General features: G+C 42.7%; 1 protein-coding gene across 2 annotated transcripts in view; it reads right to left on the bottom strand.

Annotated features, from left to right (window-relative positions):
- The window catches only part of ulk2 (unc-51 like autophagy activating kinase 2), a 69,020-nt gene that overhangs the window by 33,430 nt on the left and 21,615 nt on the right, over positions 1–13,975 (bottom strand). For both annotated transcript variants that reach the window (XM_061718671.1, XM_061718672.1), the window contains exons 4-7: positions 7,162–7,194; positions 4,961–4,997; positions 3,628–3,801; positions 6–79 (exon numbers count right to left, since the gene is read on the bottom strand). In XM_061718671.1, the coding sequence (XP_061574655.1) occupies positions 6–79; positions 3,628–3,801; positions 4,961–4,997; positions 7,162–7,194 (318 nt within the window). The remainder of the gene's footprint in view (positions 1–5; positions 80–3,627; positions 3,802–4,960; positions 4,998–7,161; positions 7,195–13,975) is intronic.

Raw genomic sequence — 13,975 nt, 5'->3', positions numbered from 1 at the left:
CTGACCATGTACATGGGAGACCCACACAGCGTGGCTGCCATCATGTTGCTCTGGAGGTAACGTGCAAAGCCAAAGTCAGCTGCAGGACAGAAGCATGAGACAAGTCAGTAAACACAGGTTATCCCCCCCCCAACATCACCCCCTGCTGCTGCACACGGGACCACCAGGTCCCACCAGGTCCCACCAGGTCCCACGCAGGTCTGACGGGCGGGAAGCAACACCTACCCTGTCAGAGAGACTTTTCTGTGGATCGTACAGGCCTTTAACAGCAGTTAGCCCAACAATGAGGACGAGAGGGGGAGGGGGCAGGTGTGAAGGGCTGGGCAGGCCCACAGACAAACCTAAAGGACTGCAGCCTGGATGCACCTGCTCAGGTAGGGGAGCCATCTGCTGCCCCCCCCCCAAAAAAATACTGGTTTTGAGCTTGACGAGGATAGCAGCTGCTGTGATCGTCCAGGCCCTACACTCTCATTCTGCTCCTGGCGGACTGCACAAATAGAAATACAAATCCAAGGCCTTGCACCTGGTGCTTTTCCACTAGTATCTACTCAGCTCGGCTCGAATCGCCTCCACTCGGTTTGGTTCTTTCCCACTAGGGGCCTAACCAGTACTCGAGTTGAAAAAATAAATCAGGGGGGATGGTGGATTTGATCATATGGGGACAGATAATTTGTGCTGATTACAAATAATATAATATATTACAAATAATAGCAGTGACCAAAACACCTGCAGAAATACTGCAGGAATGACATAGCAGCAGTTAAATGCAGCCTTCTGTAAGCTTTAAATATCCACTGGGCTTACATCAAATACATCAAAACACAACAATAAAAAACACTTTTCTGAACTTATCAATATGACTCTGTCCTTCACAGGATAAGTAAAATGGATCACTGCAAAAACTCACAATCTTAACAATAATATTTGTCTTATTTCTAGTTAAATGTCTCATTTTAGTAAAAAAAATCTTAAAACAAGACTCATCACCTGTTTCAAGTAGATTTTCACTTAAAATAAGTAGAAAAATCTGCCAGTGGAACAAGATTTTTTTGCTTGAGAAGAAAAGATAAATCTTGTCCCACTGGCAGATTTTTCTACTTATTTCAAGTGAAAATTGACTTGAAACAGGTGAAAATTGTCAAATAAGTTATTTTTCTGGTGTTATTTTTCTGGTGATGACTCTAAATGTTGAAATAGCAGTAAAACCACATTCATTGATGAAATGACATAAGGGATGGAAAGGAGGGATGGCAGTTTTACAGGGGGGAGGATTTGGACCGTTTTTATTTCAGGGGGGATGATTTGGACCGTTTTTATTTCAGGGGGGGATGATTTGGACCGTTTTTAAAAAAGGAAATAAACTGAATAAACCTTTCATTGGTGGGAACCAGACAGTACTGGAGTTGAGGGGGGATGGCATCCCCCTGAAATAAAAACGGTCCAAATCACCCCCCCTCAACTCCAGTACTAGGTCTAACGTGTCGAGTAGATACTCTTCTGTATCTATTCTGCTGAGGTTCTAAGCTGCTGAGTCAGCTGTATCTGACATCATCACACTACAGGCCACCGATTGGTCGGGGGGTTGGAGTCAGACGTCTGAATCAGGAGGAGGAAATCAGAGAAAGAGACTCTGACAGATTCTTGTTCATTTTATTCAACCAGCAACGGCAGCAAAAGTCTGTTTCTGATCCAACTCTGAGGTGCAGATGTTCATAAACCTGGTGCTGAGGAGAGAATTAAAAAGGGATCTAGACGGAGATAAGGAACGACCAGATCTACCAGGAGATCTGTCTCTTCATAGCTGCTCACGGCTCCAGCTGACTTTTCAGCAGCATCGAGACAAACTAACAAAAAAAAAAAGCGTTGCCACTTGAAGTTTCTCTCACTCTCATTTCTTAACTTGATATCAAACAAGCCACAGACCCAGCAGCACATCTATCATCTCCTCCAGGTTCTACATCTTTAGTGCTGTTGTTTTCTTTGTTTAGATCAGCAGTTGGCAACCCAAAATGTTTTAGAGCCATATTGGACCAAAAACACAAAGAACAAATATGTCTGGAGCCGCAAAAATTGAAAAGTCTTGTATCAGCCTTAGAAGTACAAGTACAATTTCAAGAAAAAAGTCGAAATGTCGAGAAAAAAAGTCAAAATGTCGAGGAAAAAAAAGTCAAAATGTTGATTAATGTTGAAGTCCAATCCCAAGAAAAAAGTCTCAAATGTCGAGAAAAAAGCTGAAATGTCAAGAGAAAAAAAGAAAAAAAAACTGAAAAAAAGCAGAAAAAAGAGAAAAAAAGCTGAAAAAAGACCAAAAAAAAGCAGAAAAAAGAGAAAGAGAGAAAAAAAAAAGAAAAAAAGCAGAAAAAAAAAAAAGGTCAAACATTTCTGAAAAAGCCACTAGGGCGGCTCTAGAGCCGCGGGTTGCCGACCCCTGGTTTAGATCACACAATCAAATACGTCACAGCAGCTTCTCCAACCTCCTACTTCTGCTCCAGGTGCTGGATTGTAGTGGAAAAGAAACCGGGCCGAGCTGAGATGAGCAGAGCCGAGTAGGTGCTGGTGGAAAAGTGCCAGTCCGTCAGCAAGACAACCTTATAGCGTGTACTCCATTGCAAAAGCATTGCTTTGCAGTAGAAGAGTCTCAGTGCGGCAGTGGCCTGCACCAGCTAAACACATTTGGTGTATCATGGAATTAAAAATACTACAAAAAAACCCCCCAAAAAACAGCAAACTGTTCCAACATCCGACAACAATGGGTCGGCATTTCTCTCCAAAAACGCCTTCAACTGGTTTGTTCAGTTCCCAGACGCATCCAGATCCTTCTCAAAGGAAGAGGGGAAGCTACGCACCGGTCAACATCACTGTCCAGCTGAGACACAGGCCAGGACGGCAAATTCACTATTACTATTTCTATTCTTTTTATTTTTTAGGATCTTTTATTTGGAAAAGCCTTGATTTCACAGATGCAGATTCACATAGCGTCAAAATCACTTCAGGTAAGTTAACATGACATTAACATGACATTTTGTAGAACTTCTGATGTCCAATTTGCTTCCTGTCTCTTCCAAGAATTTTCTTTGTAAAATATTTACATGGAACATGGAAAGCTTCTCATCTCAAATATTACATACAGAAAATTACACACAAAACAGAATGAGTAAAGATCGTGCTGTAAATTATATCAATATATCATATTACAAAACACATTTTGATCCCACTCCTTATTTTTGTCAAGTTAGTAAAAGTCAGACCTAATAAGTTTTATGTTCTCAGTCCCATTAGACACATCTGGTCACATTTCTCCGTCTCTATTTTTAGAGACAATGACAACTTTTCTATTACATATATTTCATATATTACAATTTGTATTCTTAAGATGGGATATTTCCTCATTTAAAATGTTTTTGACAAGTTTTCTATATTTTATTGTAACATTTTATGTATGGTATTATTAAAATGTTAGTGTAATTGTTTCAATTGTTTGATTAGATCTGTGAATTAAGGAGTAGGATATCATTAGTTTTATCTCACACATGCAGGACTTTGCAGCTTTCTATTCAAACCAGAACGAGCTTGAGCACATAAATAATTCAGATGCGTTAATAATCAGCCCACTCCTTCTCTTCCTACCTATTTTGATGCGGATGCCGCTGATGCTGGATTTCTTGCGGCCCACGTAGGACAGCAGGATGTTCTGGGGCTTCAGGTCTCGGTGGATGATTCCCTTGCTGTGGAGGATTCTCATGGCAGCAGCAATCTGCTGCAGGAAAACCCTCAGCGTCTCCTCCCTCAGCGTCCCTTTAGCTGGACGGGGGACAAGGAGGTTTTCATTACTTAGGAACACTTTCAAAGTGTTAGGCAACAGAAGGAAAGTTCTTTTCCCTATAGCATACTTCAACAACAAGGTGATCCAGTAGCTGACAGCTTGTAAATGCTTCTCCCCCGGGAGGGAATGCATCATTCCTTAAGTGCTCTTACACATGCACCCTTTCCCATCAGGAAGAGCTCTTGGTGTTTTCCCAGCGGAGAATGGAAATGGTTACTTATTTGATGTCAAAAATGTCATACATTCTGGATTCATTACAAATCAATTGAAATATTGCAAGCCTTTTATTATTTTAATATTGCTGATTATGGTTTACAGTTTAAGATTAAGATTCCCAGAATATTCTAATTTTTTTAGATAGGATATTTGAGTTTTCTTAAGCTGTGGTCTGTGGCTCTCATCCATCACCTGATGGGATGAGGCCACAGTGGGACAGACCCCAAACCTCTGGGATAAATGGATTTGAGTTACTATAGACACACACTTCTTTTGCATAAGAATTCAGACCAAAAAACCTGAACGTACACAGTGAGTTCTAAATGATGGTTTTCTCAATGTCGATGAATTAAATAAAGACCGTCAGCCTGGAAAGAATCAGCGAGATGAGCTGACGTCCACATGCGTACATTTGCTTTTTAGAATTAGATGGGTGAAACCGTCGCGGTACTAGTGGCTCCATCAGAAGGGTGAAACAAGAGTGAGCTGGTCTAACTTTTTTCTTCACTTCTACACGTCATGCAAAACAGATTTAAATCTGTTTGTTCTTAGTATCCGAATCTGTTTATGTTAGCTGACTGTACAAGCCTGAAGGAAAGACTGGTAACCATTACAAAGACAGTTTGTTTGTTGAAAGAGAGATGACAAGGAAGCCTCTGTACAAAGAAGAGATTCCCACACACACTCTCCCTCTGACACACACACACACACACACACACACACACACGTGGAGAACATGCACACATTCTCTCTCTGACACAAACATGTTCTTTGACACTCCACTTATACTATTGTACACACAACCCTGACACAGAGATAATCCCCCTCACATTCCCCTCACCTACGCTCACACGGCTGCTTCTCCTCCTCCTCCCTAATAACTGTTCTGATGTGTGTGTGACGGATTAGTGTGATGCTTACCTTGCAGATAGTCAGCCAGATCACCTCCGTTGCAGTACTGTGTGAGATGACAAACCAGCATCAGAAACTCTTGCAGTTCAAGTGCAACAATGTCCAGCTGAAAGCACTTTCTCTCCGTGTTTACGTACACATGCATTATGGGAGTTTATTACATCCTGAGAAATGACAGAGACGTACGCCGCTGTTCCACTAGTACCTACTCAGCCCGGTTCGTCCCACCTCAGTTTGGTTCTTTTCCACCAGAGGTCTAACGTGCAGAGTTGATACTTCTCTGCATCTATTCTGCCGAGATTCTAAGCTGCTGAGCTGCTGTATCTGACATCATCACACTACAGACCACTGATTGGTCGGGGGGTTGGAGTCAGACGTCTGAGTCAGGAGGAGGAAATCAGAGAAAGAGACTCTGACGGATTCTGGTTCATTTTATTCAACCAGCAACGGCAGCAAAAGTCTGTTTCATGATCCAACTCTGAGGGTCAGATGTTCATAAACCTGGTGCTGAGGAGAGAATTAAAAAGGGATCTAGACGGAGATAAGGAACGACCAGATCTACCAGGAGCTCTGTCACTTTTTTTACTTTTCAGCAGCGCCGAGACAAACAAAAAAAAAAAGCTTTGCTGCTTGAATCTTCTCTCACTCTCATTTTTTAACTTGGTATCAAACACAAGCCACAGACCAGCAGCACATCTATCATCTCCTCCAGGTTCTACATCTTTAAGGCTGAGTTATGGTTCTGCGTCAAAACGACGCCGTGCCTACGCCATAGGGTACGCGTCGACGCAGACCACACGTACCGCCGTCACTGACACCGTCGCTGACGCCGTCACTGACGCCGTCACTGACCTGCACCTCCCAGAAATTGTAACTACGCGTGGAGGCGACGCAGACCAGACGCAGACGAGAGGGCTGTGATTGGTTTGCTTGGTAGCAACACATTTCCGGTTTCCGGTTTCCGGTTTGAAGCAGTCGTGAACTTTCAGCACTCTTTTCTTCGTGTATGTGTGATTTTTTTTGGTTTTGTTTTTTTGCACAATAGTTGTCCTTATCTCTTTCATTCACTGTGACCGGAAAAAGTCGGATAAACCATTCAGGAAGAGATCGCAACCTTGCAGTCGCGGGGGGAACTGCACTGCAGACAAATGGAGTGACGGAGAAGTCTGAAGGTTCACGACGGCGTCACAGCAACGGCGTAGGCATGGCGTCGGTTTGACGCAGAACCTTAATTCAGGCTTTACTGTTGTTGTCTTCTTCATTTAGATACACAATCACATACGTCACAGCAGCTTCACTCCAACCTCCTACTTCTGATCTGGGTATTGAAAAGAAACCAGGGCAAGACGAGTGGAGTCGGGCTGAGTAGGTACTGGTGGAAAAGCACCAATACATGACTCTGCTGAAGGGCTGGAGCTTTACGGCTGCTCCAAGATCTGCTGCAGGACAGGGAACTCTCCAGACAACAACGAGGACAGACAGAAGCGGGTGGTGTGATGTTTACAGGTGGATTGAGAATGGCCATGGAGATGAAGAACAGCCCTGGTTCCTCCATAAAAGCATGAGCGAAGAAGAAGAAGAAGAGGACCAACATAAGCTGGTCCTGCACAGCTGGTAGCAGCTGGTGCACGCTGCCCTGCCCCGTAGGGACACACTTTATTAAAGTAAATGATTAAAGTAATGTGCTCACTTGCAGGTATGGAGCAGTTACATGCACATGAAGAACTGAGAAAGACTTGTCCATTTCTTTCAGCCTCTCTCTCTCTTCCAGACAACAGTCTGGGGGCTTTAGGGTGATGCTGTCATCATTTGTGTGTGAATTATCCATCATTCATTTCTTCAAACATGCTCAACGCTCTGCCACCTATTACCACCAATTACATCACATGACATTTTCACAAGTACACATGTTAGTTAGAGAAGACTTGTGTTCAGGGGAAACCCACAGCCAGGATTTCCTCCGTTATCTTCTGTTCATGTCTCAGATAACGTAGTGTTCTGGAACGGAGGACCCAGTCCACCGTAAAACTCCCTACACCCACCAAAACCAGGTTTTAGCCAATGCTTTTGCGAGGAACATGGTTCCAAGAACAGAGACGGCTGAGTTTTTAGTTAGGAACTGCAGTCAGAGTTGGTTGTTGTTCCTGCAGCGAGCCGAGAGGGTTCGGTTAAGAAAAGGACAGGAGTAAAAGGCGGGTCGTAGTACTCACCTCCATGACCAGGAACACAGAGTTGGGAGTTTCCTGAAGAGAGGAGACAACACACAATCACAAATCAGTTATCATGTGTCCAAATATGTCCAAACTACATCATAGTAGCACTTCATGTTTGAAGACTGTGACCTTTTCTTTTTTACAGTGCAATCTGTGCATTTTTTGGCTGGTGTGGTTGCAGGGAGTTTAGTACACAGATACATCCCAGATACAGAGAAATGTCCAGGAAAGAAGATGACAGAGGTTTGGAGGAGAATGGGAAAGAGTCAACCTAAGAGATTAAAAACAGAATTGCACACAGTAATAGATACCAAGTGTATTTGAGGAAACGTGCTACATAAACCGTCTTTGCTGAATAAGAGGATCCCTAAGTGATACCTTAAAGGGTGTGCAAACAAACCTATAGATAATGGGATCAACTGCAAGTCTAAACACTGAGGAAAAAGACAAAACAACACTGAGCTTCATCTCATTCATCATTCAAGTTCACACGATAAATGTTTGAGAACTGAAAGCTCTGTTTCATCCAAAACAGCTGAAGAAAGAAAGAAACATTCTGGTTTCTTTGGTGTATCCCCTTTAATCTGGACCTGTTCTAAACATGACGCCTACTGAAGACTCTGCAGCTCACGTCTGACAATAAGAAAGTCTAAAAGTCTCGTCATAGGACTGTCAGATTTTAAAGGACATGTATCATTTAAAAAAAAAAAAAAAGTGTTCATATTTTCATGAAGTCTTAATGAAATAGAGATGTACAAAAGTTATAATCTGAAAAAGAGGAGGGATGGGGATGGGAGTGAGTGATCGAGTGAGTGAGTGAGTGACTACGTTTACATGCAGTCAAAATTCGGGCTATTGCCAATATTCGGGTTTTATAAGGGTTATTGATGCATGGAAACGTAGTCAATTCCATGCATCAATAACTCTTTTCTAACCGGAATATTGGCAATAACCCGGTTTTGCACGGCCATGTAAACACCAATAACCCCTTTGAATAACCTGAATTTGCTCATATTCGGGTTTTTAAAAACCCCAATATGAGCCCTGGGTTACTCCTTTTAAAACCTGAATATTGGGTCATGTAAACGCCAAACAGAATATCCCCATCAAACGGAACAGGAATTTGTTTTCTGCACATGTTCTGTTCACAAGGAATCCTGGTCTTTTGAGTCCAGGAAGTTCTTCTAAACACGGAGAAACACAAGACCAGGAGGAGACTAATCACTTCATAAATGGAATGAAGGATATGAACATTTCTGCATTTGTAGACGGTAGAAAGTACCGGGATAGAAGATTTACAAGAAGGTGAGAGAAAAGTTGCGTGAAGCAGCATTTGTTTTGAATTTGAATACAGGAAGAAGAAGATGAAATGACGGGAATTTCGTCATCACGTTCTCCGTGCGTCGCTGGTTTGATCCACATATCCCTAATGATTAATTACAATGTAAACTGAATATTCTGAATGTTTCAGTGACCGGAATATTAGCAATAACCCCAATTTTGACTGCATGGAAACGTAGTCAGTGTAGTAAGGTCAGAGTGAGCCGAGGACATCAACTACCAGGGGGTGAGGTTACTTCAGGGGAAACGGCTGGTTTCCTCCACTTTCACATGTCTCCCCGGCGGCTGCTGCTCCTGCCTCGCTGCTAAGAGGACAGATAAAGCTCAGCAGGCAGGTGGAGGCGGCTGCACACAGGCCAACCTCTGTCTGCTGAAGGGAGCAGTCCTCACAGAGACGGCTGCTCCGTGTGCAAGCGCTTTCTGAAACTTTGGTTCAGACACCAGCTGCATCTCAGATAAAAACAAGCGGTTTTTCCCACTGGTGTCCATTAAGGGCAGGGCTCCAAAACAATCCTTTCCAGGACAAAATATTCTAAAACAACAGTGATAAAAATAGCTTCTCTAATCATAAATGGACAACACTCATCTAATCACAAGACGCCCTTCACAAGCATCACAGTCTGCAGTCGGGACATACAGTTGTGGGAAAAAGTGTTTGCCCTATTCCTGATTTCTTTTTTTTTTTGCACGTTTGTCACACTTAAATGTTTCAGATCATCAAACAAATTTAAATATTAGACAAAGATAACACAAGTAAACACAAAATGCAGTTTTTAAATTAAGGTTTTTATTATTAAGGGAAAAAAAAATCCAAACCTACATGGACTTGTGTGAAAAAGTGATTGCCCTCCCCTTTTAAAACATAAATTAACTGTAGTTTATCACATCTTTGGAAAGCTGAGTTCAGTTTCTCCCACCACACCCCGGCCTGATTACTGACACACCTCTTCTCAATCAAGAAATCCCTTACAGTAAATAGGACCTGCCTGACAAAGTGAAGCAGACCAAAAGATGCTCAAAAGATAGACATCATGCTGCGATCCAAAGACATTCAGGAACTAATGAGGAACAAAGTAATTCAGATCTATTAGTCTGGAAAGCTTTGGGACTCCAGCGAACCACCGTGAGAGCCATTATCCACAAATGGAGAAAACATGGAAGAGTGGTGAACCTTCCCAGGAGGCCAGTCGACTAAAATGACCCCAAGAGCAGCGACAACTCATCCAAGAGTCAGTAAAGACCCAGAACAACATCCAGAGACCTGCAGGCCTCACCTGCCTCAGTTAAGGTCAGTAAAGACCCAGAACAACATCCAGAGACCTGCAGGCCTCACCTGCCTCAGTTAAGGTCAGTGTTCACAACTCCACCATAAGAAAGAGACGGGGCAGAAATGGCTGCATGGCAGAGTTCCAAGACCAAAACCACTGCTGAGCAAAAACATAAAGCTCGTCTCAGTTTTGACAGAAAACATCTTGATGATCCCCAAGACTTGTGGGGAAATACTCTGTGGACTGACGAGACAAAAGTTGAACTTTTTGGAAGGTGTATGTCCCATTACATCTGGTGTAAAAGTAACACAGCATTTCAGAAAAGGAACATCCTAGCAACAGTAAAACATGGTGGTGGTAGTGTGATGGTCTGGGCTGTTCTGCTGCTTCAGGACCTGGAAGACTTGCTGTGGTAAATGGAACCATGAATTCTGCCGTCTACCAAAACATCCTGAAGGAGAATGTCCAGCCATCTGTTGGTGACCTCAAGCTGAAGCCACTTGGGTTCTGCAGCAGGACAATGATCATAAACACACCAGCAAGTCCAGCTCTGAATGGCTTAAGAAAAACTAAATGAAGACTTTGGAGTGGCCTAGTCAAAGTCCCAACCTGAATCCCATTGAGATGCTGAGGCATGACCTTAAAAAGGAGGTTCCTGCTCCAGAACACTCCAATGTGGCTGAATTACAACAATTCTGCAAAGATGAGTGGGCCAGAATTCCTCTACAGCCTGTAAAAGACTCATTGCCAGTTATGGCAAACGCTTGATTGCAGTTGTTGCTGCTGAGGGTGGAACAACCAGTTATTAGGTCTAGAGGGCAATCACTTTTTCACACAGGGCCATGTAGGTTTAGATTTTTTTTTAATAATAAAAACCTTCATTTAAAAACTGCATTTTGTCTTTACTTGTGTTATCTTCTTCTAATATTTAAATCTGTTTGATCTGAAACATTTAAGTGCGACAAACATGCAAAAAAAAATCAGAAATCAAGAAGGGGGCAAATACTTTTTCACACAACTGTATGTTGTTCCTTCTGGTTCTGAAACTGAGCTCATTTAAAAAAAAAAAAAAAAAAAAAAAGGGCCACAAACTGAAAAATGCACAAACACTGTGGCCTGCCAGGAGTTAATGTGAGCCACAACAACAGAGCGTCTGGTTGGCTGCTCCGGCTGCTCCGGCGCTGCGTCACGCCTCAACTCTGGGACTGGATGGTTATGCAACCGCATGGGGGATGGGTCAGAGCAAAACTGCAGAGGGTGGAGATAATAGAGCGTGTGTGTGTGCATGTTTGTGTGTAATGGGAAAGGAGCAGATTAGGAGTGAGCAGAGACCCAGCGGGTCCGTGTCACGCAAGCAGGATCCAGGTTTGAGTAGAAGCAGCAGATGACTGTCAGGGATAAAGGGTCAGCATCACTCACAGACAGTAAACGGCCAGAGACGTTTACTGTTTTCCAGGCAGGTCAACTGCACACGGCCGTCTAACAAAACACCCCAATAACTTCACACCCAGTACAAAAAAAAAAACACACGAGCGGACGAGTCCAGACACCTCAGCAGTGACCCGCGTGTCCTGGAGTCATCTGAGCGTGCTCGCACGGATGTTGTGATTTAGCTTATTGCACAGTGAGCTCATGTTACGCTGCATGTGACTGAGAACACGTTCACGTGCGCCGGTGCAGCAACGCCGTTCTGCTGTGAGGTCAGTCCACCTGGCTCAATGCCTGAAAAGCACAGCTCTGTGAGGGAATATACACCCATGCACGTTTTCTAGGGAAGCTCACTTTGCTCCAAAATCCCTATAATCATGTGTCAAAAGTATCCAAGAACTTCTTATTTTTATATACAGGACTGTCTCAGCAAATTAGAATATTGTGATAGTCCTTTATTTTCTGTAATGCAAAAATGTCATACATTCTGGATTCATTACAAATCAACTGAAATATTGAAAGCCTTTTATTATTTTAATATTGCTGATCATGGCTTACAGCTTAAGAAAACTCAAATATCCTATCTAAAAAAATTTGAATATTCTGGGAATCTTAATCTTAAACTGTAAACCCTAATCAGCAATATTAAAATAATAAAAGGCTTGCAATATTTCAGTTGATTTTTAATGAATCCGGAATGTATGACATTTTTGCATTACAGAAAATAAAGGACTTTATCACAATATTCTAATTTGCTGAGACAGTCCTGTATATGTGTCAGTAATTCCATGTGTGACATATTTCCTCTCCCTGTCTGCAGTGACGGTGCTGGGAGCGTCACCGGAGCTCTGCATCCCTCCAGCTGCTTCTCCTCTCCTTCCACAAACTCTCGCCCCAAGGAGAGTGCAAGAGCAGGAATCAAACCAGCGACCACTGACCTTCTGACTGGCAGAAAACAGCTGCACCTCCTAACCCACATCTCACGCCCTCCATATATTTATGTTCCTCAGAACCGGTGTTCACATGTGACAAACCCAAACAAGAATCTGTTGAGAGTCCAAATGCCTCAGTGGTTTTAGTCAGCAGACCTTATTTTATAAACATAAAAAGTTTATTTTACTTTCATCATGTCAAATCCACAACATAACTGAGATTATTTCCATAATTGTAGAATTTGAAGATGTTTTTTTTTCTTCCTGAACAATGAGCAGGTCCAGATCCGTGTATTTGTGAAGTCTGCTGGTCCCTGGTTAGTCCTCTGTGTGGGCTGCACGTCTGACTGGAATAAACGCAGAAACCACAACGGGATCCTCGCTAGACTCACCAACTCACCAGCTGCTGATCATGCTTTACAACTGATTTTCAGCAGTCGCTCTGACCAACGAATACTCAACAAATCATGTGGTCAGTGTTTACTTCCATGCACAGCCCAGATCTCTCACTGATTACGTTTACATGCAGTCAAAATTGGGGTTATTGCTAATATTCCGGTTACTGAAACATTCGGAATATTCCGTTTACATGGTAATTAATCATTCAGGATATCTGGATCAAACCAGCGACGCACAGAGAACGTGATGACGCAATTCCCGTCATTTCTGCTTCTTCTTCCTGTATCCAAATTCAAAACAAATGCTGCTTCGTGCAACTTTTCTCCCACCTTCTTGTAAATCTTCTATCCCGGTACTTTCTACCGTCTACAAATGCAGAAATGTTCATATCCTTCATTACATTTATGAAGTGATTAGTCTCCTCCTGGTCTTGTGTTTCTCCGTGTTTATAAGAACTTCCGTGACTCAAAAGACCAGGATTCCTTGTGAACAGAACATGTGCAGAAAACAAATTCCTGTTCCGTTTGATGGGGATATTCCGTTTGGCGTTTACATGACCCAATATTCAGGTTTTAAAAGGAGTAACCCAGGGGTCATATTCGGGTTTTTAAAAACCTGAATATGAGCAAATTCTGGTTATTCAAAAGGGGTTATTGGTGTTTACATGGCCGTGCAAATTCGGGTTATTGCCAATATTCTGGTTTTAAAAGGGTTATTGACTGATGGAAACGCAGTCACTGCCTCTCCTTTAAAGCGCTTGAATAAATACATCAACATGGAGTCTGTTTCTGGTCACTAGGTGCATCATGATGTCAGTCACCGGAAAGCGTCTTTGATGGGGACGTTTTTTCACCCTCATTGCCTCGTCGTCGTCATAGTAACAGGTATAACATGCAAGGCTAGACAACATGCAGGGCAACAACAACAATGCTTTGGACAAACACTTGTTCCATATTTTAAAAGGTACCACAGCAGCTGAGGCTGTGTATCCTCCTGAAGTTCATGGCAGCAGTTACTACGAGTGCATCAGCATCATTTCATAAAAAGGTGTGCACTTTAGAATGTCAGGACAAGGCCGACGAGCAGGGTGACTTTGACCTTGCTGTGTTGTAATGCATGTTAACCAGGTAATCAAGTAACCCCTTTACAAATGCTTACCAGAAAAAAATAAAACCCTTCTTTAATCACGTCAGCATTTATTCCTCTTTATACTGTGTCTTAAAGCAGCACTTTGTAACTTTTCCAGCTTAATATCATATTTCCAGAGTCATTGTGATGGTACATCAACTTCCAACAGGTTTAATGAACCTCTGTCATGGTCTGAGGGGTCTGTATCGCCTTCACTGGCACAATGTAACTGTGAGGAGCATGGTAGGAACCCTGCCACACTAAAAAACTACACATTTTTACGGCTTTGACTGCTTTACGGCATACGTCACTTCC

The sequence above is a fragment of the Cololabis saira genome, chromosome 4, assembly GCF_033807715.1.
Source record: "Cololabis saira isolate AMF1-May2022 chromosome 4, fColSai1.1, whole genome shotgun sequence".
Lineage (NCBI taxonomy): Eukaryota > Metazoa > Chordata > Actinopteri > Beloniformes > Belonidae > Cololabis > Cololabis saira.
Note: the sequence above shows the minus strand (reverse complement) of the source record. Positions and strands in the feature narration are given on the sequence as shown.